Source organism: Pygocentrus nattereri, chromosome 25 (genome assembly GCF_015220715.1).
Source record: "Pygocentrus nattereri isolate fPygNat1 chromosome 25, fPygNat1.pri, whole genome shotgun sequence".
Taxonomy (NCBI): Eukaryota; Metazoa; Chordata; class Actinopteri; order Characiformes; family Serrasalmidae; genus Pygocentrus; species Pygocentrus nattereri.
In genome coordinates, this window is record NC_051235.1 from 5,048,335 (window position 1) to 5,074,494 (window position 26,160).

The following is a 26,160-nucleotide window of genomic DNA, read 5'->3' on the forward strand; positions in this document are numbered from 1 at the left end:
GCATAGTTTGGCTTTGAAGTTCAGGCACTATACCCCCCATTTCTTCAGAACTATTGGCAACCTTCATGAAAATGGACTGAAATCAATACATTAAGTAAACCACTTGCAATGAGTGACATTTTAGGCTTAAAACAAACGGATAAGCTGCATTTTTTTTACTTTTACACTGGTTTTCTTTGGTATCATGTATAAAAACAACAAAAAAATCATAGGTTTTAAAAGTGTTGACGCACCTGTTATTTATAATATTTGTTGTTGAGAATAGCAGCACAGCCGCTTTCTGTAATGTTAACAAGGTTGGAGAACATTTGTTGCAGAATATTTCAAATTCCTGGATATTCTGGGAATTGCCATATTCCACACACCACTGATTTTCAGATGTGTTCAGATGTGGAAATTGAGAGAGGATTGTAAAACTTTTTTGTGCTTTCGCAACCATTTCTGTGTAGATTTTGATATGTCTTTGGCGTCATTATCTTGGCATCTACGGCCAAGTTTGAGCTTTCTGGTGGAGGCATTAACATTTTGGGCTAATACCTCCTCTTTAGTGGAATTCATTATGCCATTAATTTTTACAAAAACTTTAGGACCCCTAGCATCAAAGCGTCAATGATCCACCACTGTATTTGACAGCTTTTTTTCTTATATGCACTCACATTTTTTTGCCAAATGTGACAATGATGTACATGACCAAAAAGTCCAATTTTATCTCATCACACAGTTCCATTTAAAGTTCTAGTGACAAGTTCAGGCACTGCATTTGGTGGCTTGCTCTTAGTAAAGGCCCCTTTAGTGGAAATCTTCCAAAAAGCACTTGGCTGTGCATCTGAAAACCTCAGGATTCTAAACTGTGCAGTTCTGAAACTGTGACGCTTGGGTTCCTTTTTGTCTCTCTTACCATCTCCTCCCTGTATGTGGGGGCAGAATGCTCACACGTTCTCTCCCTGGCAAATTTTCAATTGTTCCCAGCTTTTCAAAATTTTTTATTATTACCCTGATTATGCTTACTGGCAATTTCAACTGTCAACTTCTTTGGTTTATAGCCATTACCATAACCTAATCTGTGCCTTCTCATGTTCACAGCTCTATGGTTTTACCCCTGTTGATGATGTGTGGGATTGTAAATGTGTATAGCTTTGTATTTATACCCCAGGAATACAGGAAATGGTCATGGACCACAATGAGAGATGAGGCACAATAAAAAAGAATATATTTTCCCCCAAGGATGAACATTTCTTTGGTTTTATTTTTAAAAATTGTGTAGGGGTGCCAATAATTTCCCCGCCTATGTTTTTTGAAAGGCTGTGCTATTCTTAAAATAAAACAACATTCTTGTAGGAGTTATGAATATGGCCTGAATAGTAACCATGTAATGAAAAATAAAAAACTGAAAACAATGAAGAGAAGTGTGAAAATGACCGTTAAAAAGTGTCAATCAAAAATATAATAGCACTTGCATAAAATACGGATTCATCCCACCAGGGGAAGGTTATTTGCCAAACCTGTTATCTGTTTAATATGTTTACAGAAGCTGGTGAATGCAATAAATTACTTGGCCAGTTGGAAACCAAACAAAGAGGTCTGTCAAACCCATTACAGGCTGCTGTATTCAATCCAAAAAGGATCAGACCTCAGCTTTAGAAAAATGTTTTTGTAAATGAGGTTTGCTGGTGTAATACAACCCCATTTCCAAAAACGGAAATGTTTGGGACATGCAAAATGTAAATGAAAACAAAACGCAATGATGTGCAAATCATTTAATCCCTGTATTTAATTCAAAATATTACAAAGACAAAATATCAAATGTTGAAACATTTGATTTGTTGTGTTTTTTTTTTTTTTTTTTTTTTTTTTATTTGCCCGTTTTTATTTTGATGCCAACAACACACTCCAAAAAAGTTGGAACAGGGGTAACAAAAGGCTGATAAAGTTGTGTAATGCTAAAAAAACACCTGGTGGTTAACTGGCAACAGGTCAATAACATGATTGGGAATAAAATACGTCTCAGAGAGGTGGAGTCTTTCAGAAGTGAAGATGAGGAGGGGTTCACCACTCTGTGAAAGACTGCACGATCAGATAGTGCAACAATTAAAGAATTTTCTCAACATAAAATTGCAAAGAACTTTTGCTTTTTATCATCTGTGGTACCTAATTACATTAAAAGATTCAGACAATCTGGAGAAATCTCCGTATGTAAGGGACAAAGGTGAAAAGCAATTTTAGCTGGCTGTGATCTTTGGGCCCTCAGGCAGCACTGCTTTAAAATAGACATGATTCTGTAGTGGAAATCACTACATGGGCTCAGAAACACTTCTGAAAACCACTGTCTCTTTGTCACTGCATCCTTAAATGCAAGTTAAAACTCTTAAAAAAGCAAGTTTTTGTGACCTTCTGTGGGCCCAAGGTCATTTAAAATGGACTGAGGGGAAGTGGAAAAGTTACCTGTGGTCTGACGAATGGAAAATTTTAAATTCTTATGGGAAAACTCTGTGTCCTCCAGGCTAAAGACCACTCAGCTTGTTATCAGTGCAGTTCAGAAACCAGTATTCATGATGATATAGGAGGGGCATTAGTGCACATGGCACAGGTGACGTGAATATGTGTCAAGGCACCATTAGTGCTGAATGATATATACATGTTTTGGCATATGCTGCCATACAGACGACGTCTTTTTCAGGGAAGGTCTTGATTATTTCAGGAATCCACATTCTGCATGCATTACAGCAGCATTGTTCTGTATTAAGAGTCCGGGTGCAAAACTGACCTGCCTGCAGTCCAGACCTCTCACCAACATTTGACGCTTTATGACATGAAAATTACAACAAACCAGACCCTGAACTGTTGAGCTGAAATACTATATCAACCAAGAACGGGAAAACATTTCACTTTCTTAATTACAGCTGTGTTTCGTCAGTTCTGAAACACTTACAGAGTGTTGTTAAAAGAAGAGGTGATACAACACAGCGGTAAACAGACCCCCATCCCAAATTTTTGGGAACATGTCATTGGCATCAAATTCAAAATAGGGATATATTTTTGGGGAAAAAAAACAATAGAATTGCTCAGTTTTAAAATTTGATATATTATCTTTGTAGTACTTTGCATAAAAATGGTTTATATGATTTGCATATCATTGCATTCTATTTTTTCTTAAATTCTTCTTTTTTGGAAATGGGGTTGTAGTTAAAGATCCCCCACATAGTACAAATAATGTGGGAAGGGCCCTTCATCTCTGACTTGACCTGAAGCTCAATTTACTGAATGACCCTAGGCAATAAGCCATAAAAGCATAAGCTAGACGTACTGTTTTCCATCTAGAGCCAAAGCAAATACTTGTGCATCATGTCAAACAACTGAAATAGATTCAATATCAATAGACATGAAACAGACAATGGACAGTAATTATCTAGGAGAGGGCAGAAAATCTAAAGCAACTGTATGTTCCAGAGTCTCACAGCACCAACTTCTTATTAAAGCAAATCCAGTAATTCAGTAAATATTAACAATTTAAGGTGGAACACAGACGTGGCTATAATATAAACGTTGCTTTTTACTTTGCTTTTCGCAATAAATAAAGTGAATTGAGTGCAGTTGCTGCACTTATTTGAAATGTAACATTACCGGTTTATACATTTTTGTTTAGTTTGTGTAACAAATGATATTTATGAGAAAGTAAACACTTGATTAGAAATATAATTAATAACGGTTCAATGTTGCTCAATCTATTTCACTTTTTTGTTACAAGTGCTTACCAATCCAAATTGCTCTGAGCAATCCTACAATAAAATAAGCCCTGTGAATCTTTTATACAGTGATAGGAAACACAGTGCCTCACAGAAAGCTCAGATTCTATGCACTGATATTTTGAAAACGTTTCACTAGGAATCAGTTCTGAATAGACTGAGGGAAAATACAGCAAGTAAAATCCATCCAACAGTTAAATAATAATAATAAAAAAAATATATAAATATTCCCATAAAAAAAAAAAAAAAAGTTAAACATCAAATTCTAAATGTTCATTTCACAAGATATTGACCTTAGGTTCTGTTGTTCCAGTTCATCTTGGTTTCAATGTTCCACATAATGACACCCAAATTCTCTTTCAGAATACCCATAAGCATGTTCCCCACAAAAGCAAAATAAATACTTCCCCAAATGTCAGTCATTCACAGTCACACGTCAAGAGCCTTTTCCCATGCAGACAATGCAAGAGCATTCTAAGAAACAATGGCAGGTGACCATCATAGGTTTTGAGTCTTTTACCTCCAAGACCCTCATGTAGGCCTCTTTAGGTCCTGCCAGAATGTGATCAACTGCTGTGGGGATTGAAGGATGGTGGTGATCGCACTGGCAAACTCTTCTCGATTATACGTTCCACTAAAATAGTCCTTAAACTGGGAGGGATCGGGAGGGTTTGAAGGTGAAACTCCTATTCGTTTTAGACAGGCACCCACATATGCATCCTCAATGTTAAATGGTGGTATTTCTTTTGAGGCCTCAACGATCTTCTCTGGAAGATCATTGGAGAAGACATAACCCATCCCCAGCAGGTATGTTGGGTAGTAGTCTTCAGCATATAATTCCTGTGGCACGTACCACTTGGAGTTCTTGTCCCGGACGACTGGCCGGTTCCACATAACACTCCCTGTCATGTAGTTTTCTTTAGGTGTAGCAGGTGACAGCAACAAGCTCATCAAGTTCTCCAGATTCAAGAACATGTCAGAGTCGACCTTCATGGCGTAGGATGCCTTGGGACAACGTGTGGCCAGCCAGTCCATGATTACTGTGGTCTTTATCGTCAAGTTGATGTAGGTGTCTATAAAGTCACTCTGGACCACATCGTGGTACTGCTGGCTTTCCAGCTTCAGTTCCTCCTGTTGTTTCTCGGCCTTGATCCCAGGCAATCCCAGCAAGAAGATCACCATAATGGTTTTATTTCGGACCATGCTTTCATTACCCCATGTGCTCCGGATGGCGTTGCGAGCCGCCAGTTCGTGTGGTGCTACTGGGACCATGAGGACCAGAAACGGTTTCTCTTGTTCACACTTATGGGGCTCGTCTATGATGTAGTGGTAGTTGCGTGGGTATGCTTGATGGTAAAGGATTGGTGACCTCTCATTCACCAGGACAGCAGTTGTAGACTCCTTATTGACCACATCTGTCACATTATGTCTGTTCATCGTAATTATAGATGGATGTGTGGCACGTGATGATGAGGGAAGGGACACATTTAGTAGTGTGTCAGTATTGGGTATTGGTTCCTTGATTGACTTGTAATAAGAGTGGATCTGGTAGGCAACATTGCTGATCCACACTTTGGATGGCTCAAAGGGGATGTCAGACACATAGAGCGTGACGGACACAGCAAAGGTTATGGACAGCAATAGTACGAAGCAGCTCTGGAAGTGGAACCTGCAAAGGTTGAGGGTGGCCATCATCTGGGCTAGACTACAAAAACAAAAGAAAGAGACAAGTGGTCATGATGAAGCACCCTTTTTCTTGAAGTAAAACCCTCCATTTATTTGCTTACTTTAAACAGACTTCAGGCTCAGTGAGTTCTGCATGATCATGGAAAATGAGCCAATGTTAATTTGATTTCAGCATAACCTCAAAATTCTAATCACAGTATCAATTAAACTGTCATGGTTGCTGCTGCTTCTGAATGCTATTCACTCATTCATCTAAACCACTTATCCTGCTGGGTCATGGGGCTCCTGGTGCCTATCCCAGTGTTCATTGGGCAGAAGGACCCTGGATAGGTTGCCAGTCTGAATGTTATTCAGCAAGTTTTATGAAAACTTATCAGAGTCGATTATATGATTGGAAAAAAAAGTAAAGAGTATTTTGCTGAGTCGATGTTCACAGTTGTTAATGCATCATTCAATAAATGCCATACCAACTATATGGCAATTGATACATGTTCAACGGTAGAGGTGCACCGTTACCAATTTTCTCCTTCCAATACTGATACTGATGCCTGATCCTAATATCAGCCAATAAAGAGTACTGATACTGATACCAACTCTATCTAACCTAACTCAGCTATAAGTCCTGATATTTATACAACTAGACCTTACCAGTATTGGACAAAGTACACAAATTGTGTACTTGAGTTAAAGTAGAGATACCAAAGGTAAAATATTAATCTAATAGAAGTCCTCCTTTTAGACCTCCACTTGAGTAAAACTACAAAGGTATTCGCCTTCTAATGCACTTAAGTATAAAAAGTACTAAAAGATTAATTAACTTAATGCAACTTAGTTACAAGTTGAAGTTTAATAAAAACTTGGTTCAAACTCAGGATCACAAAGGAGTTGTCTGTACTATGTTGATCTGTAGGTCTCTGTTCATAAACATAAACCAGCTCAACTAATTTACTATAAAATGAAAGTGTTTGAATAAATTCAGAAAAAAGACGTCAGTCACGACTGCATATGTGGATATACAATATATTGCCAAAAGTATTCACTCATCTGGCTTCACACGCATATGAACTTGAATGAGATCTCATTCTTAATCCATAGGGTTTAATATGATGTTGGCCCACCCTTTGCAGCTATAACAGCTTCAACTCTTTGGGAAGGCTTTCCACAAGGTTTAGGAGTGTGTTTATGGGAATTTTTGACCGTTCTCCCAGAAGCGCATTTGTGGAGAACCGTGATTGGTCACTCCAGAGAACACATCTCCATTGCTCTAGAGTCCAATGGCGGCGCTTTACATCACTGTATTCGACGCTTTGCATTGCGCTCTGTGATGTACGGCTTGGATGCAGCTGCTCGGCCATGGAAACCCATTCCATGAAGCTCTCTATGCTGTTCTTGAGCTGATCTGAAGGCCACATGAAGTTTGGAGGTCTGTAGTTTTTGACTCTGCAGAAAGTTGGTGACCTCTGCGCACTATGCGCTTCAGCTTCCGCTGACCGCTCTGTCATCTTATGACTGGACTTGTTGCACAGGTGGCGTCTGATCACAGTACCACGCTGGAATTCACTGAGCTCCTGAGAGCGACCCATTCTTTCACTAATGTTTGTAGAAGCAGTCTGCAGGCCTAGGGGCTTGGTTTTATATACCTGTGGCCATGGAAGTGAGTGAAAACTTTTGGAAATATAGTGTATTTCTATATTGTGGTCTATTTACACAAAGTTAGGTTAGTTCATCATTTATGTTGAACCGTTTGCTGGACTGGGTCAGTATGACCAACAGGTCAGAACAAGCTCTAAACAAAGTGACCGCTGTGCCTTGATTGGTGTTCTTGCTTTGCGGTTCTTTCGTTTTGACATGTTACATTTTTATACACATAGAAACCAAAAAGAGCGACAGATTTCTCAAAATGTAGTGGAGGAAAAAGTCGGATATTAGACCCTGAAATGTAGTGGATCCGCTTGTACCAGCAAAACACACCACTACCACATTAGTGTTACTGCAGTGTAAAAGGGGGCTAACAAAGTATCAGAGAAACAGATGGACTACAGTCTGTAACTGTAGAACTACGAACATTGAAAACATCAGGTGTGAGTATCTACAGTTAATGTTTAGTTTGCTGCAGGAACTGAAACTGGCACACTGATAAAGCCACATAATACAACAGTGTACGCTGTTAAATTTGATGACTCAACATTACAAGACTTCTTAAACAGCCAGTCTGATCAAACAGTCAACCAGTGCAATACAACATGCTGCTGTATCAGTTTGTCCCACAAATGTAACATGTCTAACAGTTGAATTTATGTATTTACATAAGATACGCCTCTTGTAGATAACAATTCTAAACATACTACATGTGATTGCAGTGCAAACACAACATCGCAGAGCCACACACCCACACACAAACACACATTTTCAATGGCACTAATTACAGCTTAACAATATGACTGACTGTTGAGAAATAATAACAATGCACAATAATCACATGCATGCAAACAAAACAAAGGCTTACAGTTCTCTATTATTGAGTAGATAAAACGACAAAACACAGCTTTCTCGGGGCTATATAAATCACATGCGCCTTTATTTTTTCAGCTTTATTTTATTTTATTTATTTATTCAGCAGTAATATTTGGAGCTTTATTTATATTTTTACAACTGTTTGTTCCGGCCACGCGAGCCGATTGGTTGAGTAAATTCTAACTGTGCTGTTATTTCATCACATCACATTTTTTTCACAAACACTGTATCACTTTGCTGAGACACCGTTGCTAAGCAATGACTTTGATACCTGTAGGAGACGCTCAAGCCATTTGAGCATTTTTACTTCTTACTTTGCCACAAACAGAAAACGGACGCTGTTAAGATCACATCTGACCGACAGCCGTTTTGGTCCGACTCTGAAGATGAGACAACACTGACATCCCAGACTGTCGTCACCACTGAGCAGCTTTTCAGTCGGCAGCTGTGACAGAAGAACAGCTGAACAACCTGGAATTAGCCAGAAATTAACCCAACACCATTCGCCAAACGAAACGGGCTGTAAGAAGCTTTAAAGACCGGCTGGAATAAAACAACATTAATACTGATCTGGAAAAGTTGACAAAACTGAGCTGAACCTGATATTGGGTCAGTTTTATGGCTCAGTCTGATTTGGCCCAACTCTGAAGATCAGACTACACGTTTGGCGAATGGTGTTGGGTTCATTTCTGGCTGATTCCAGGTTGTTCAGCTGCTCTTCTGTCACAGCTGCCGACTGAAAAGCTGCTCAGTGGTGACAACAGTTTGGGAATTTAGTGTAAGGAGCTGGAGAACGAACTGCCGGCTGAGCAGCGAGTGGACGGAGCTCGTTACTCTGACGTAGCAACAAGCTGCTCGTCAAGGAACTATAATTGGAAGTGAACATTAAGGAAGGAACTGAACATTAAAACACATTCAACACTGCGTTCACGGCGCAGTTTATTAATTTCTTACTGTATTTATTTAACTGTTGTGTAAAAGCAATAGAGACACTCGAGGAGTCTATTATCGCTATAACGTTATGGCTATGATGATCTATGGCGACTAAATCACAGCCGTGATGTTATTTCACAATAAAATATCTTTACTTGTGTTTATTACACACTGCTGTGTCTGAATGCAGTGTGGCTAGGCTAATGACAGTTTGTTCATTTAAAGAGTTTAGACTCACTGACTGTTTTCGGTTGAGTTTCAAGCCACATGTCACTTTCTGTAATAAGTATGGCTGGAATATAGTACAATAATAGTTAGATGCTAAGTGGTGTCACTGTGTCTGGTCACTATTTCTTGGCCCATCTGGTGTAGTAGCCTGTAGCCAGGATTCTTGTACCCTCCCAATGCTTGTATGAATTGAATATAATATTTTACTCTAATTTCCTTGATGACTTGGCAGTCAATAACTCAACTATGCAACTCAACTGTTCCTCCACCCACTGCTGCACACTCTTTGTTCATCCATGACAAGCCATTGTGAAGTCCAATCTCACACCCCTCTCCATTTCACTTCCCAAGGACCCTCGGCCAGAGTTAGCATGTTTTCAGTATCACACAGTCGATTAGTTGACTGCAGAACACAGATGAAACTCAGTTGAGTGCTAGAATTGTTGGGTTTGTTTATGAATATTTTGAAGTTCACAAAAAGTCATGCACCTGTGCCTTTTGAGGTTCTGCCTAGAGTTGTTTATTGACAGCTGTCATGTATATGATTCATCCAGTACAGTGCAGATACACTACAGTACAGTGCTTCACGTGGCTAAACCAGCCATTAGGGGTGTACTTTGTGTACTTCTGGTGCCAGTCCCAAGCCCGGATAAATGGTGAGGGTTGCATCAGGAAGGGCATCCGGCGTAAAACTTGTGCCAAAACTATCATGCGGATCACAAAGATGCTGCTAAAGATGCTGCTAACCCCCCCAAGATCAGCTGTGCTAATGGCATTACTTTGGAATTTGTTCAATCTTACAAATATTTAGGCATCTGGTTGGACTCGTCTCTGTCTTTCTCCACACATATCAATAACCTCCAGAAGAAAGTCAAAGCTAGACTAGCTTTTCTTTTTCGTAATAAAGCCTCTTTTACTTATGCAGCCAAGCTTACTCTTGTTAAAATGACAATACTTCCAATTTTGGACTATGGTGACATCATCTATAAAATGGCATCATGCACTGTTCTTCGAAAACTAGACACACTTTATCATTCTGCCATCCGCTTTGCCACTAATGCACCTTTCCATACTCATCACTGTGATCTCTATAAACTGGTGGGCTTGCCCTCACTTCATACTCGGCGGCTCCATCATTGGTTTCACTTCATCTACAAGACGATCTTGGCCATAACACCACCATATCTGTCGTCTCTTCTTCACGTAGCCAATAATAAATATTGCACAAGGTCAAGTGAATACATCAAGCTAACCATTCCCAAAACTTGCAGTACCTTTGGCTGCAATTCCTTTCGTTTTTCAGCAGCAAATGATTGGAATACTTTACAAACCACCCTTAAACTTGCAATTTTAACACCTCTTTCCACTTTCAAGCATAAAATTAAACATACAATAGTAGACTGTTGCTCTTGTTAATAATCATGGATAAAAATAATGCACATACTCATACATACTCATTTTTCTCTATCCTTACTCCTGCTTTTTTCATATTTTTTGGTTTGTTTTATGTAAATCTGTATTTTTTTGTTTGTTCTGTTATGTTTTACTTTTGGTATGTATACTTGTTTTTGTATGTATCTGTTTTTATGTGCCGTGGACCTATTTTTATTGGGGCCTTTCGGCCAGGTCATGTTTGTAAATGAGAACTGGTTCTCAAACATTTTACCTGGTAAAATAAAGGTTTAAAAAAATAAATAAATAAATAAATAAATATGATTGCCAGACCGGATCGGTCGAGGCCCGGGTTAACAACAACCGCCTCCGGTGCTGTTGACCAGCAGGGTGCCGGTGGAAATTGGACTACTGTAGGTCAAAGATCATCAAAGAGGAGAGGAGGAAGGCGGGTTAGAAGGCAGCGAGAGAGAAGGAAAGGCAGGAGTGTGGAGGTTAGAGTAGGGACTCTGAACATAGGGACAAAGGCAGAGAACTTGCAGACATGATGGAGAGAAGGAAAATAGATATTCTGTGTGTTCCGGAGACCAGATGGAAAGGAAGCAAGGCCAGGAACATTGGAGGTGGATTCAAACTGTTCTATCATGGTGTAGAGAGGAAGAGAAATGGAGTAGGGATAATCCTAAAGGAACAGCTTGGGAAAAGTGTTCTGGATGTAAAGAGAGTGTCAGACAGGATCATGAGCCTGAAGTTGGAGGTTGATGGTGTAATTTTGAATGTTGTCAGTTCATATGCACCACAGGTTGGTTGTCAGTTAGAGGAGAAAGAGGAATTTTGGAGTAAGATGGATGAAGTGTTGGATTTGGAGTAAGTGAGAGGATGCCTGATGAGTGGAGAAGCAGTGTACTGGTCCCCATTTTTAAGAACAAGGGTGATGTGCAGAGCTGCAGTAACTACAGAGTTTGGAGTAAGATGGATAAAGTTGATGAGCCACACCATGAAGGTATGGGAAAGAGTTGTTGAAGCAAGGCTAAGGCGAGAGGTCCAGATCAGTGAGCAGCAGTTTGGTTTCATGCCCAGAAAGAGTACCACAGATGCAATTTTTGCGTTGAGAGTGTTGGTAGAGAAGTACAGAGAAGGTCAGAAGGAGCTGCATTGTGTCTTTGTGGATCTAGAGAAGGCAGATGATAGGGTGCCACGAGAGGAACTGTGGTACTGTATGAGGAAGTCAGGTGTAGCTGAAAAATATGTTAGGGTGGTGCAGGACATGTATGAGACATGTATGAGGTCAGTAGACACAAGACGGAATACATGTGTGTAAATGAGAGGGAGGCAGGTGGAAAGGTCAAGATGCAAGGAGTAGAGGTCGTAAAGGTGGATGACTTCAAATATCTTGGGTCAACCATCCAGAGCAATGGACAGTGCAAAAAAGAGGTGAAGAAGAGGGTGCAGGCAGGATGGAGTGGGTGGAGACGGGTGTCAGGGCTGATGTGTGACAGAAGGATAGCAGCAAGAGTGAAAGGGAAGGTTTACAAGACAGCAGTGCGTCCTGCTATGATGTTTGGTTTGGAGACTGTGGCTCTGTCTAAAAGACAGGAGGCTGAGCTGGAGGTGGCGGAGATGAAGATGCTGAGATTTTTTTGGGAGTGACAAGGCTGGACAAGATTTGAAATGAGCAGATCAGAGGGACGGTGAAGGTGGAGCAGTTTGGAGATAAAGCCAGCGAGGCCAGGTTGAGATGGTTTGGACATGTGTTGAGGAGGAATTGTCGATATATTGGTCAAAGAATGTTGGAGATGGAGCTGCCGGGTAGAAGGAGAAGAGGTAGACCTCAGAGAAGGTTTATGGATGTAGTGAAGGTGGACATGGAGATGGTTGGTGTAAAAGTAGAGGAGGCAGTGGATAGGGCAAGATGGAGGCAGATGATCCGCTGTGGCGACCCCTAAAGGGAGCAGCCGAAAGAAGAAGACAGTGCTTCACGTGGCTTGTCCAGAGATGAACAATCATGACCGCCAGCGAACATCTGTCACCCCCCATGCTTTCAGTTTAGTCTTCACCAGCATCACAGGAGCAATTATAAAGTGCTTGACAGCTGGGCTCATCACCCACAGTGTTTGAGTTCACCGTAAAAAGGATGTGCTATTCTGCCATGGCCACTTCTTTGGTTCGTGTCCTCAGATTCTTTAAACTGTTCTCTGACGCTGCAGCCTCAGGCTCCTCTGGCTGCGTTCGGCCATTTCACTCAATCTCTTCAAATGCGGAGCGGCTGCAATGAGGCTCTTCAAGTTTTTTGGTACAGAAACATCTGCCTAAATGTTTGAGTCTCAGCAGTGCGAAAATATGATGAATGTCGAGTTGGACTGATGTAAAAGTCGCATGTATTCTGATCTGGCTGTTCAGACTGAGTTGCACTGCCGCAGATTGGATATGGATCGGATTTCAGTATCACATATAAAAATGTCTCGAATCAGAATTGAAAATGTTAGATTCAGTGTATTTTTGGCTGTTCACAGTGACACATACGAAGAAAAAGATCGCATTTGGGTATTTGCTTGTGACTTGTTCCCCCTTTGGCTAAGAGAACATAACACACTTAAACTGTTATACTATTGTTCTATATTGAAGCACCAACTTGGTTGAGGTAAAGGAGTGAACACACAAATCATATGTTATTTCTTATATTCTTTTCTATTTCTATTTATTGAAGACAGTTGTCATAATTGGGGTCTAGTTATGCCATTAGAATGAGTAAGTGTAACCCCCCAAATCTCATTGGGGGACTGATCTCTGAAGACCTTCAACACCTTCCACCTCATTAGAAATGAGCAACAGTACCTTTCAGTGGAGACAAAGAGAAGTCTCTAATTTGTGAGTAGAAGTAGAGCTTAAGTGATTACTGGTGTTTCCCTCTTATCCAATGGCTTGTCATTATCTTTGTATACATGTAGAAATATCTGACAACTTAGCTTTGTTTGTTCTGTTCAGTTCACTTAAGGCTCTGCAATGGATAGTAACAGTTACCCTATCTAGGAAAAGAGGTGGTAGCATGTTGTCACATGTATGTCCGATTTTTACGTTTATTTTTCTACATCAGAGGTTCCCAGCGTTTTCTAACCTGTGCCACACAAAAGCAAACCTCAAAAGCTACAGCGGCCCACATAATTTTACCAATCAGATCAATATAATGCAATAATTGATGTGGCCTTTTAGTTTTGCTGACAAATATTAAGAAATAACCACAAAGTAAAATTTTCTAACTCACCTAATGAGATAGTTGATGTTTTTTGGAAGCTATGTGACATGCTGAAGAAATGAAAGCATCAGATGGAGCTGTGACTTTCATGTGATAGTGTTATTCGAACCCACATCTGAGCACACAGATGTGTGGTAGTTTCCTGTTCTCATTTCCTGTTTCTGCTTTAAAAGGTCATTCCTTAGTTTCGTTATATTCTCACATTTCACGTGACGTCACACTGAATAGTTGCACCATTTTGAGGACTGAATCAGGGAGTGACTGCGCTGCGCAACGCCTTCAATCAGCTGCACTTTGTGAAGGATTCACTTGCAAGACGCCACAGAAGCCGAAAGATGAGAGACACAGACCTTTAATTCAGCGTTTTCACTCCAGGTTTGGAGCCCCTGCACTGTATAGTTCAGTGTTTCTGCTGTTCACCTCGTTCAGCTCCAGACGATATTAATCAGATAATAATATCGTGAATTTTAACCAGGAAACCCAGTTATGCAGTTCAGGGGTTTCAGGACTGGAGCTGAACTCTAAGCTAACTGTACCAGCAAACTTACAGAATCACGTCTGTCGAGACACGATGTCGTTTTCTGTCCCACGACATTTAGTCTGATATTTAACGCTTTTATTCCTCCATTTAAACGTCATTTAAATCTCCAGAAACAGAGTAAAGTTATCCCGGGGGTCTGCAGCTCTGTTAGGGGGGACGACTGTTCATCTCTCTGCTGTTAGCATTAGCTAAAGTTCTCTAAAGGCCAGCATTGATCCCATCTGTGTTAATTAGCTGATGTTGTTTCCCTCCTATAATGGCAGAGGTGTTCTCCTCTTTTATTTAAAACCAGTAAAACAAACTTTACTCAGCCTGACTTGAAGAGCTGGTGGGCTTCTGTGCTTTTAAATGCTGTGAGAGACTCTATAGAACAGGGAGAGGGGCTGAGTATGAGGTAAATGTAAATGTCAGGAAAACTTTTCAGCCAGTTCAAGTGGATCCAGGAGTTCAGGGGAAACTGTATAAGGATCTCAGACTATTTTATCCACTTTGTCAAGGAAACGTTTTTAATTTTCCAAAGTAAGGAGAGTAACTTTAGCACCTCTAGTATCTTTAGTATCTTTCACCTCTAGTTATGTTAATGTGGAGCAGCAAAGCCAGAAATTTGGGCCCAAATATGGCAGCCACATTAGTCACAATAATCACATGACTGAAAACCTAGGGCACTTGCATTTGTCAGTCTGAAATATGGTGGTTATTTCACTTGTAGGTGGTCCAGCCTGGGATCTTCACTTTTTGTAACCATTTTTCCATAAAGGGTGAGTTCTATACAGTAGAGAAGAGAAGCTTGTGCATTGACTTGCACTGAAAATGTAAACATAGCTAGCATTTTGCCATGCTAATAAATGAGGGTTGCCTAAATATGATTAAACATTAGTCATGAATAATCAGTCCTATTTAAAATAATGTTAAAGGTATTTAGTGGTTAGTGGGTAGAAGATCATATAGTGAGGGCACTTTGATGACTAACAATCAAGGACAGAAAAATCGGTGAAAAATATCGTCTTCTCTAATACAGCCTTTAATTACTGAACAACTACAGCAAAGGTTACCAATAGGCGGACCGCAATCCGAGTTCGGACCCAGACACTGTCCTATGTGGACCTGGACCTATAACCGATAAACAATGGAAAATTCAAAGACCAATTGCGTGCGTTGTAAATATGACGTGACACTACTCAGCCAATCAGATCAGTGCATTACTAGTTATTTCACATGGAGTGCTCTAAAAAGACAAAACTGACAAATATTTTTGAAATGTTACTGAGCTGGACTTTGTTTGATTTGATATTCAGTTGTTGACTGTAGAAGATGCTGATATTCCTGCTAGGCTACTTCAGTAAACAGTATATGGCACTGAGTCATGATGCAAGTTAGACATTATGATGTTCTGGACCTTCGCTTGAGGAAATTTTCTCTAACAGGACCTTATTGAATTTTAATTAAAGACCCCTGAACCACAGGTCTGATCCACTGGTCTGAGAAAATCGAACAGCTTAAGTGATTACATGCATACAAACAATATGCCAAGTGATTTAGATGTGACGATGTTTCAGATGCTTCTCAGTAAAACGAGAGACAGAATAATGTTAGTTCATTATGTAGAGTAAATAAAATTGGTGTATATTTAATGATTGTTATGATCATTTTTGAAAGTATTGAACATCTGTCTGAACAAATGCACTCAAACACTCTTTTGGCTACACTGTTCTCTCATTTTCTCAATCAGTTTACTGTTATATTTACTGTTTTATTGTATTATGAAAGCATGTAGCCACAGTTGAGAAACTTGCCCATAGCATGCAAATGTGCATACAGCCCCCTGATACTCTGGGTCAGAGAGGGGCATGCCCTTCTACTGGGCACTGCTACTTTTTACAGCTAAATGGATTAAAAGTTGAATTTCGTGCATTGTGAAACTCAGTTCTTTCCTGGGAGGAGATTGCAAATGTTTCCTTGAAGTATTTGGATATTCTTGCTTAAAATTCAACCAAAGTAATGAGTCAAAAATTAAACTTTGTTCCTACCTTGTGCACAAAGTGTGTTTGTTCCTGACTCTCTGACTGACTTCCCTCCTTACATAGCTTTATACAAACGTAGCTTTATGCCTCTGAAAATATACCAACTCAGTGATGAAAGGTGCATTGTGAGGAAACTATAAATGTCAGAAGGAAGAGATAAACTTTTTCCAGCTTACACTGCAGTAGGAATACTTCATAACAGCAAAAAAAAAGCGGTGCTGGCACGGTTGTGGAAAAACAGAAGAAAATGTTCAAAAGTAATGATATAAAATATGTATTGTTGAAATGAAATTACATTAAAATCAACATTTTTAAATTGAAATTTAAAATTTTGAGCCTGAAACTAAAATTCTGTCAGAAACTGACCTGAACCAGCATCTCATCATCCAAAGTGCTTGAATAAAACCTGATATTTTTAAAAATAGCACCAGTTAAATGACTATGCAGCAACAATAGTAGCCGTTATTGAATTGTGGATGAAATATAATATGAAACACACACACACACACACATTTTCTAAGCTGCTTCTCCCTCAGAGTCGCAGGGATAATATGAAACAATACAGTATAATAATATACACAAAAATTAAGTCTAATTACAAAAATTAAGTCTAATTCATTTATCAAGCAGCACTTTTGAACAATATCCAGACTTTTTTTTTCAGTCTGCATAAAACTTCATTGCATAGAATGTTACATATTGAACATCTGTCCAAAATGTTTGTTTGGTTATGTCATTCTCTTTTCCCGATTGATTTACTGCTTTTTTTAAATCTGTTTTTTCACAAGCTTGGGCCTCGGTGCTAAGTTCTACCCCCGACCCAAATAACTGACTAAACTGACTAAAAATGACTAAGGTAACAGTTTTTTTTTAAAGGTAACAGTTTAGTGGCCATGTGGAAAGCAGTGTTTATTTTGCTTTGAGCTTAAGTCAGTGGTTTGCAACCCAAATGTTAAGAAAAGCCATTTTATCTTTTCAATAGAAATCAAGCCACCTTGACTGCCACAACATTTTATGTCCATTTTACCATCTTGTCTCTAAATATGTCTCAATATGTGCTAATGTCCCATTATAGGCTAAAAATATAATACAAACGAAACTCAGCCTTAAGCGTTAGCTTAAATATAACCTCATCTCTAGCAGGAAACTTTTCATCAAAACTAGAACAGTTTCTTGTAAAATGTCTCTCAGCATTCAATTTTTACGAGGCTAAAGTTGCTTCTCATTCGCCAGCTTCTTGTTTGAATTGTCCTATTCCACCTTAAATGGTGCTTGAGGCGCCAGAATGTAACTGCTGCACCATTTAAGGTGGAATAGGACAATTCAAACAAGAAGCTTTATTTTACTGTAAAGGAAGATTATTTTATTTTTACATACAAATCTAATTCTGCTGTGCTACCGCAACAGGGCATATTTCTTTTTGACATTTTCTGTAGATTCTTTCTAAAGGCCTTTTCTAATGAACTTTTTCACAGTTTGGGCTTCAGTATTTGGGGTGTATAGAAGGATTATGCTTATAAATCCTGAATAGATAAACTAATCCCAATGTAGTGAACAAATATATGCAGATTATTCAGGCCAGCTTTATTTTTTACAATGGGGAAGATATCTTTCAGAAGGCTTTTGTGGGCTACAGCCTATTACTGTTAAAACCTGAGACAACAATTCATGATCTGGCTCAGCAAACACAGAGTAGGCAGTTTTAACGTATTACAGAAATTACGCAAGCTCTTTCAACTGAAGGTCATTTTTTTATCCTGAATATCCTGGGCCTTTTTTCTTGATGACTGTCCCGCTACCGTTCTCCCTGGATTATCTCATGTCTTAATCACATGTATGTTGACAGAGATAATATAATATAATAGTGAGCCTCCTGGTTGATTGACAAAAATCATTGACCTATTAAATGAGCTGATAAAAGTACTTGCTTACTCTGCTTATCGTTCTGCTGACCTGTCGTCTCTCTATCTATTGTTTGTCATGTGTGCGTGATATTGTAATTTCCTGGACTTTTCCTCCCAGCAACAGATGGCTGAAGTATCACCAGGGATCAAACTCATTCTCCCATTAACAGGGTCAGCGGTCGCTGCACTTGGGACACTGAAGTCCGACTGAATAAACCTACAGCAGCAGCAACCAAACTGAAGCAAAAGCTAAGTTTACAATAGTGATTCTCAACTTGTGGGCCATGAAGCCCCCCTGTAGTGGCCCACTGGCCTGAACTCAGTAATTTGTAGTGGGTTGGCAATATCACTTTAAATCTTTAAAACATAAGTGGACAAAAGATTAACTTAAAAATCTAAGAATCTCATACATTTCTATGCTTTTTCTCCCCCTCAGGTTAGTACTAACCTGTGCTAGATTTTCCAAATCTACTGGCAGCCGGAATGAAAAATATGATCTTTTTCAGCCTTTAATTTTTAGGTTTTCAGTGTCAGCATTTAAAAAAAGAAAACTGTATTTTAGTGGTTGACTAGTTTTCCTGTAGGCCACTTTGCTGTGTAGTAATAAACAGATGGGCCTTGGGGTGGAAAAGGTAAAGAACCCCTAGGCTACAAGTGTCTGACCAGATGTCTGAACATGTTTACTTTCTCTGCTTTAAGCCAGCTTCTCTCTGGTGTTACCACAGTAATTGCTGCGCTGTAATGCTCTTCTTTATTGGAGGAGGGTGCTGTGAGTGTCAAGTGGAAGTCTTTTCATTGTGTGGTTGGTTAGTGTAGTGGGTAACACCTCTGCCTTCTATGCTGTAGACTGGGGTTCAGTCACCACCTGGGTAAAACACCCTACACTATACCAATAAGAGTCCTTGGGCAAGACTTCCATTTTTCTACTCACACTGAAATGAGTCAGACGGTTTTGTTGGTTGCACATTTAATCATTGACTCGTAAGTTTCGACACATTAACTTATGAGTTTTAAGCCTGCACTAACTGTAATATTAACCTTAGTGACAGACCCAGGCTGTTTGAAGGGCATGGGCAAAAAAAGAAAAGTGCTCTACTGCACAGCATGGGACTCCACCAGCATGCAAAAAGCTATGATGTACCACGTATGAAAGGATGAAACACTCCTGTTAGCATTATGTTGTTAGGCAACCCAGATTACAGGACTATAAACCTTTAAAATGACCTTTACAAAGACCTTGGAAGTGAAAAACAGAGGAAATAATTAGCATTTCTCTGCTACAAAACCTTGTATCTCCATTTTTGTCGTTTTCCAGTTTTTGACATAATTTGAAAACACTCATAGTCCTATATATTCTGTGTAAATTCCATGAAGAATGGACAAAAAGAAGTGACCTTAAATGACCTGGTTCCACTGACTTACATTAAAAGTAGAGTGTTTTTTTCCTTCTCCTGTAAATTTACCCTTTTAAAGATACAAGGTTTTGACCCAACAACAGCGATTTGTTACACAATCACACACGCAGATGTGATAATATAAGTGAGACAGCTAAGATTTGGGAGCTTGATAGTCCAGGAGATGTCACTTAAAGTTAGTTGAAAAAGCAGTTCACACCAAACAATTCCAAACAGTTCCCTTAGGGAAGGATTCATACACTTCTGCTTCATTTCCACATGGACTCTGCAGATCAGCCTAGAATCAGCTAAGCAAGGGACCGGTCAGCTAGTTCCTTACCTAGGCCTCCAGGCTAAAATAAGGTGGTACAGCTATTATAAAAGCTACATACATTGGTATTTATTAATGCAACATTGGTAAGCGACAAGCTGTTTTAGCTTTTTATCCTTTTGTTCTTGATATCAGGAATTCAGTTTACACATTTAATGCTCAGTAGTCCAAATTTAATTTTTACCAGTGATAATTCATGAATTTCTCCATTCATTTTCTTACTTTTTACTAGTAACACTGAAATATTCACTGGTAAAAATACAAACCACGAAATCTTTACGTATGTGGCAAGCCATTTTAGCTTTTAATTCAATTTAAACGTGAAAATTTAATTCTTACAAGTAAAAATTTTATTCTCACATTTAAAAATAACATTTTTGATATCAAGAATAATTTACACATGAATTCTTACTAGTAATGATTTAAATTTCACATGGAAAAACTGTATTTTTTATAGAAAATATAATTTTACATTATATATATACACTCACTGGTTGCTAGTAAAAGGTTGGACCCTCTTTTGCCTTCAGAACTGCCTAAATTCTTTGTGGCACACTTTCAACAAGGTGTTGGAAACGTTGCTCAGAGATTTTGGTCCATATTGACATGATAGCATCATGCAGTTGCTGCAGATTTGTCAGCTGCACATTTATGATGCGAATTTCCCGTTCCACCACATCCCAAAGGTGCTATATTGGATTGTACAGTGTACAGTATAGTACAGTGAACTCACTGTCATGTTCAAGAAACCAGTTTGAGATGATATGAGCTTTGTGACATGGTGCATTATCCTGCTGGAAGTAGCCATCAGAAGATGGGTACACTGTGGTCATAAAGGGATGGTTATGGTCAGCAACAATACCCAGGTAGGCCGCGGCATTTAAACGATGCTCACTTGGTACTAAGGGGCCCAAAGTGTGCCGAGAAGATGGTTCAGAGATGGTTTTCTGCATTCCTTGGTTGTGACAAGTGGTTATTTGATTTCTATCATCTGGAACCAGTCTGCCCATTCTCCTCTGACCTCTCACATCAACAAGGCATTTTCGTCCACACAACTGACCGCTCACTGGACGTTTCCTCTTTTTCGGACCGTTATCTGTAAACCCTAGAGATAGTTGAGCGTGAAAATCCCAGCAGATCAGCAGTTTCTGAAATACTCAGACCAGCCCGTCTGGCACCAACAACCACGCCACGTTCAAAGCCCCTTAAATCCCCTTTCTTCCCCGTCCTGATGCTCGGCCTGCACTTCAGCAAGTCGTCTTGACCACCTCTACATGCCTAAATGCAGTGAGTTGCGGCCGTGTGATTGGCTGATTAGCGGTTTGTGTTAACAAGCAACTGAACCTGTACCTAATAAAGTGGCCGGTGAGTGTATATATTAACTTTAGTATTACATTTTTACTAGTAATAATTAAATTCTTGATATCAAAAAATTTATTTTTACTAGTGAAAATTAGTAAAATAGTGATCATTTTTTGATATCAAGAATTCAATTCATACTAGTAAAAATATTTTAAAAGCTAAAATGGCTTGCCATATAAGTAAAAATTTACATTGAAAGTTCTTGCACATGCAGGGACCCCCTTTACAGCTCTGCAACACATTTTACCCACTGGAGGTGCACCCTTAGATGTTATATAGGGGTGGGCCCGTCATAATGGAAGGACACCCACAGGGAATGTCAAGTTTAGACCTTTGTAAGAGCATCTTATAGGGCACAGCATCACATTTCCTTGACTAGAAAAGCATTTATTTAGATACTATCAAACCTTCTTGCTCTAGAGGGCACATCATAATTTATTGCATGAAGGGGCACTCAGTCTTTTTTTCCCCATGTGAAGGGCAGCCAATAGCGCACTTGCTCTCGTTTTTGCCACTCTAGAGGACACTATAGTGTCTATATAGCACTATAGCATTTTCAACCATGAGGGCATTGATGTAGGAGGGATTCTCTGCATACTTTATTAGCCCACTTTTCACCCTGTTCTTCAATGGCTGGGACCCCCACAGGACCACCACAGAGCAGGTATTATTTAGGTTGTGGATCATTCTCAGCACTACATCGTTATTTTGAATGAAAAAATGAAATAGAAGTGTATTAAAACAAAACTTGAAACCTTGAAAACATTTTGATAAACAGTTTTTCAGCATTTTCTTCTGCTGTTTTTTTTATTGATTTACTGCTTTAACATCAACAAAATGTTCACCCTTGTCATCCTGGTTTCAAACTTGTTACCCAGATTTTATTTCTGTTATTGAGTCATTTATTGTGAAATGGCAAAGTTGATTTGACAACCTTGAGGTTTCTGAAGTTCAGGCACTCTGATTCATACTTTAATACTTTTTCATTGTTAAAGAACGTTGAGGCATGAAATCAATTAACTCTGTTGTTGGAAAGTTCCCAGAAAGTGTTTAAGTAACAAGTACAATTAAATAATACATTTAAAAGTAGACTTTTGTGCAATGTCGTTTCAAGGACAGGAACATTAGCTTCCACTTAGCATGTTTGTAGCATTATTTGTATTTTGACTGTTAAATAACTTAACAATTTTAAGTATCCAGTAACATTCGGGGGGAAAACTTGTATGTAGGACTAAATATATTTGGTTTAGAGCTGATAAGTTTCACCACATGGTACGATAGCAGCAGTTTTCACCACATTCGTTTCTCCCATAGAGAAATCTGCTCAGACCCAGACTTCCTTATATGGGCGTGACACCAACTACTTGTGGTTATGCCTTCTTTATGCCTGCTTAGGTTTCATTTTCATCCTGTCTTTGTTCTGATTTGTTTGGTTTGCTCTATTAGCAGATCTCAGGGTTTGGACTTATTTAAATAAAGGGCTTAACATTCTGAGCACCACCTTGCTTCTACGCTCATTGTCCATTTTATCAGCTCCACTTACTGTATAGCTGCACTTTGTAGTTCTACAGCTACAGACTGTATAGACGGTCCATGGGTTTCCTGACCACTGAAGAACAGGGTAAAAGAGGGCTAACAAAGTATCAGAGAAACAGATGGACTACAGTCTGTAACTGTAGAACTACAAAGTGCACCTATATAGTAAGAGGAGCTGATAAAAAGGACAGTGAGTGTAGAAACAAGGAGGTGGTCGGAGTGTTATGCCTGATCGGTGTATATCCACTTTGTCTCGTCCTTTCGAGACATACTTTAATAGGGTCCAGACTTTTTAACAAATCTGAAATGTCATTTTACAAATGTAAGGCCATGTTGTTGTAAATTTGCAACTGCCTGGGGTTCAGTTCCCTGCCCAGGCAGGAACACTGTGTTATACCACTGATAGTCCCTTGAGCAACACTACTACCATCTCTAAAAGGTGCCTCAGACTGTGAGTCGTCGGGAGCTAAACTTTCTAAACTTACTGGCGGCTCTTGAACATTAGCAGTGTTAGTGACATCATGACTGGCTTCAGAGACTCACAGCACTGTCAGAGAAACACTTCCCTACATTTCAGTGCTTTCTCTGCTATAACACACCCCTAACAAAGAGTCAGCAGTTATTAACCATCTAGAGATAGTGTTCGGTGTGATGCTCGCGCTACCATTTAACAATAGTTTTTGTGCTAAGATGCTTTCAAGAAACCTAGCAGTGACTTCTTCCAGGACCAAGCTTGGGAAGCACTGCAGTAACCCACAGTGGCCCTGCATTTCACTGATAGGAATATGCGTAATTGGCCATCCAGGTCCTAAGACAGTCCTGCGAGTCTCTACTCAAAGCTGATTATGAGGTCATTAACATTTGATGATTGTGCAGCCGCATGCTCACCATAGTCAGACATGAATCACCTCCACACAAAACAACTGGAAATTAATTTGCATACTCTTTTGCATTTGAATTGGAATTTTCTCTTATGTAATGCAGACTCACTACATGCAGTCTATATCACTATATGCTGTTTGCATTTGAATTTGTAAAAGTCCTGTCATGTATCATTGCTGTTGACACTTTGAAGAGTATTTACATTTAATATATCATCTGAGGACGTGCATTCAGACTAATTTTGATATTTGACTGAGAGGTAACTCATTTAGTCATCTGATGTTCACGTATCACATCTTTTACTTGTAGTGAAAGGACAGTCCAAGGACACACCGAAGTCGGGCCAGGTTAGAACCGAGAGTAGAAAAAGCAGATACATGGACGAGAAAATGCATGTGATGATGACGTGGTGGTCAAGGCGATTGTGGGAAGTGGAGTCCAGCGAGTCAATAGGGACATGATGATAATTTAATGGCCTTTAAATTGCCTTAAGAGCATATGTCTTATAAAGAGGACACACAGTCAGTAAATAAAATAAAATATCTTACATTAAATACCTTTAAATATTAAATTAGTTTATGATTTGTTTACTATGAAGTAGAGGTCGCTTTGCGAGGATGTTTTCCTTCCCACAAGCAAAAGAAGGCCTACACTTAAAGGACTTGTTTGTTAATAGCTAGTATGTTCAAAATCACGCAAAATTAACGTTAATGTATTAATCAGTGACCAATGACCCTACATACATGTTGCTGTTGTTGGGAGAAAAGCTTGAATCTCCATTTTTATTGTTTTTGACATAATTTGAAAATGTCTGTTGTTCTTTACATTGTGTGTAAATTTCATGATGAATGGAGCAAAAGAAATGATCCAAAAAGACTTGGGAAAAAATCTGCTTCCATTGACTTACATTAAAAGTAAAGCAGGTTATTTCCTTCTCCTGTAAAGTTAGTAATGTTTGGAGATATGAGGTTCTATTCAAACAGTAACATATAGTGAAAAAAATTCTCAGTATATCGTGTCCACCCTTTACCTTTAATACAGCCTTTTCTCTTTTCAGGAGACTCGCTTTCAGTTTCTCAAAGAAACCTGCAGCCACACCTCCAAAGATCAGTCTTAGAAGCTTCTCACGATCCAACTTATCCCAAACACATTCCAGGATGCTGAGGTGCGGACTCTACCAGCAGCATCCTTGTTTGATTTGCGGTTTTATTTACTTTTGTCCATTTCCTTTGCTCAGTAAGTTGCTTCTCGACAGCTACACATCCTTTTATCCTTTCAGACCCTTAGTGTTGAGTTGAAGCTCTAATAGTAGTTAGCCCCACCAGTGGTTGCATCAGTAAATGAGGGCTGGTGAAGGGTAGTGGTTAGAAAGGAAACATTCCTTCCCAAGAGATCACAAAAAACTGCCTGTTTCACACTTGGCTTATCTATAAACCCGGGAAAGATTAGACTATGACCTTTGTACTGCCACTGATCCTCTTCCTTCCAGTGTGGTGAGGTTTTAGATCATCTGTGGCGTCTGTAGATTTAGGGTTAATATTGTTTTGCCACTCATGTGATTAACACACCAGTCCATCCCATGAACCCATGCGAATAAGCCGAATGCTGTAATGATCTCAGATGCCAACAGTACTTTGTGAAGGTTTAAATGATTGGAAATGACTGAATCAAAGGGAAAATGGCCATTGGCCATTGTTTTAGATCAAGACCATACTTAGACTTAGTGATGGGAACAGCTATAATTACTGGACAAAGCAAAACCAAATGAAGTGTTAAATCAGATCCCAGTCCACAGCTTTAAAGCCTGTCAGACCGGATGGCAACAAACGGGGATGCTTTCGGCAATGCATTCATTCCTAAGAATGTACTCCGTTATCATTTAATTACATCTAAGAGAAGAAAGTCTGAATAGAATTATAGTCTTAATAATAATGCGTTTACATTTTTGCCTCTTAACATGACGCCTGAGGGTTGGAGCATAAACTGGTAACTACATGTATTATTAAAGCTTTGCGTTATTTACAAAGCAGGGCGTTATTTACATGAGAACAACAGGAGCCGGCTCACCTTATAGGGCAGGAACTGGTGGAGGGCTTCTTTAGCGAACGCGTGGAGCAGCAGACAATGCCGTCTGCATCGGTGCCATGAGTTTCTCTGTGAGACGAGCTGTGTAAAACATTTCATCTGGTGTAGTTGCACAATTACAGCTTCCTCCTCCCTTACCTGCTTTCAGGTGTTCCATAAGAAGGAGGGGAGTTGTGGCGGAGGAGGGGGGGGGGGGGGGCGGTTATGGGTGGGGGTAGGGAATGGGTGTAAGAGGCGGAGCAAACCAGGTTGCCATGAAGAATTTACCATTACGCACTGAGCACATGGAGGTGACTACAGCTTTCCCTGGAGCACCTGGGCGGGATTATTTGCACAAGCAGTGACTCAAATAGTA

At 39.5% G+C, this 26,160-nt stretch overlaps 1 protein-coding gene across 2 annotated transcripts; it reads right to left on the minus strand.

The window, feature by feature from the left end:
* Positions 1-2,088: 2,088 nt before the first annotated feature.
* On the minus strand, positions 2,089-25,919 carry LOC108412146 (beta-1,3-galactosyltransferase 2-like). Of its 2 annotated transcripts, none has more exons than XM_017684063.2 (2): positions 25,788-25,919; positions 2,089-5,448 (listed from the first exon to the last, which is right to left on the minus strand). In XM_017684063.2, the coding sequence occupies exon 2, from the start codon at positions 5,436-5,438 to the stop codon at positions 4,275-4,277; it is 1,164 nt and encodes a 387-aa protein (XP_017539552.1). In that variant the 5' UTR covers positions 5,439-5,448; positions 25,788-25,919; the 3' UTR covers positions 2,089-4,274. The 2 variants fall into 2 exon arrangements, with proteins under 2 accessions (XP_017539552.1, XP_017539553.1); XM_017684064.2 differs by lacking the exon at positions 25,788-25,919 and adding an exon at positions 13,759-13,845.
* Positions 25,920-26,160: the final 241 nt, after the last annotated feature.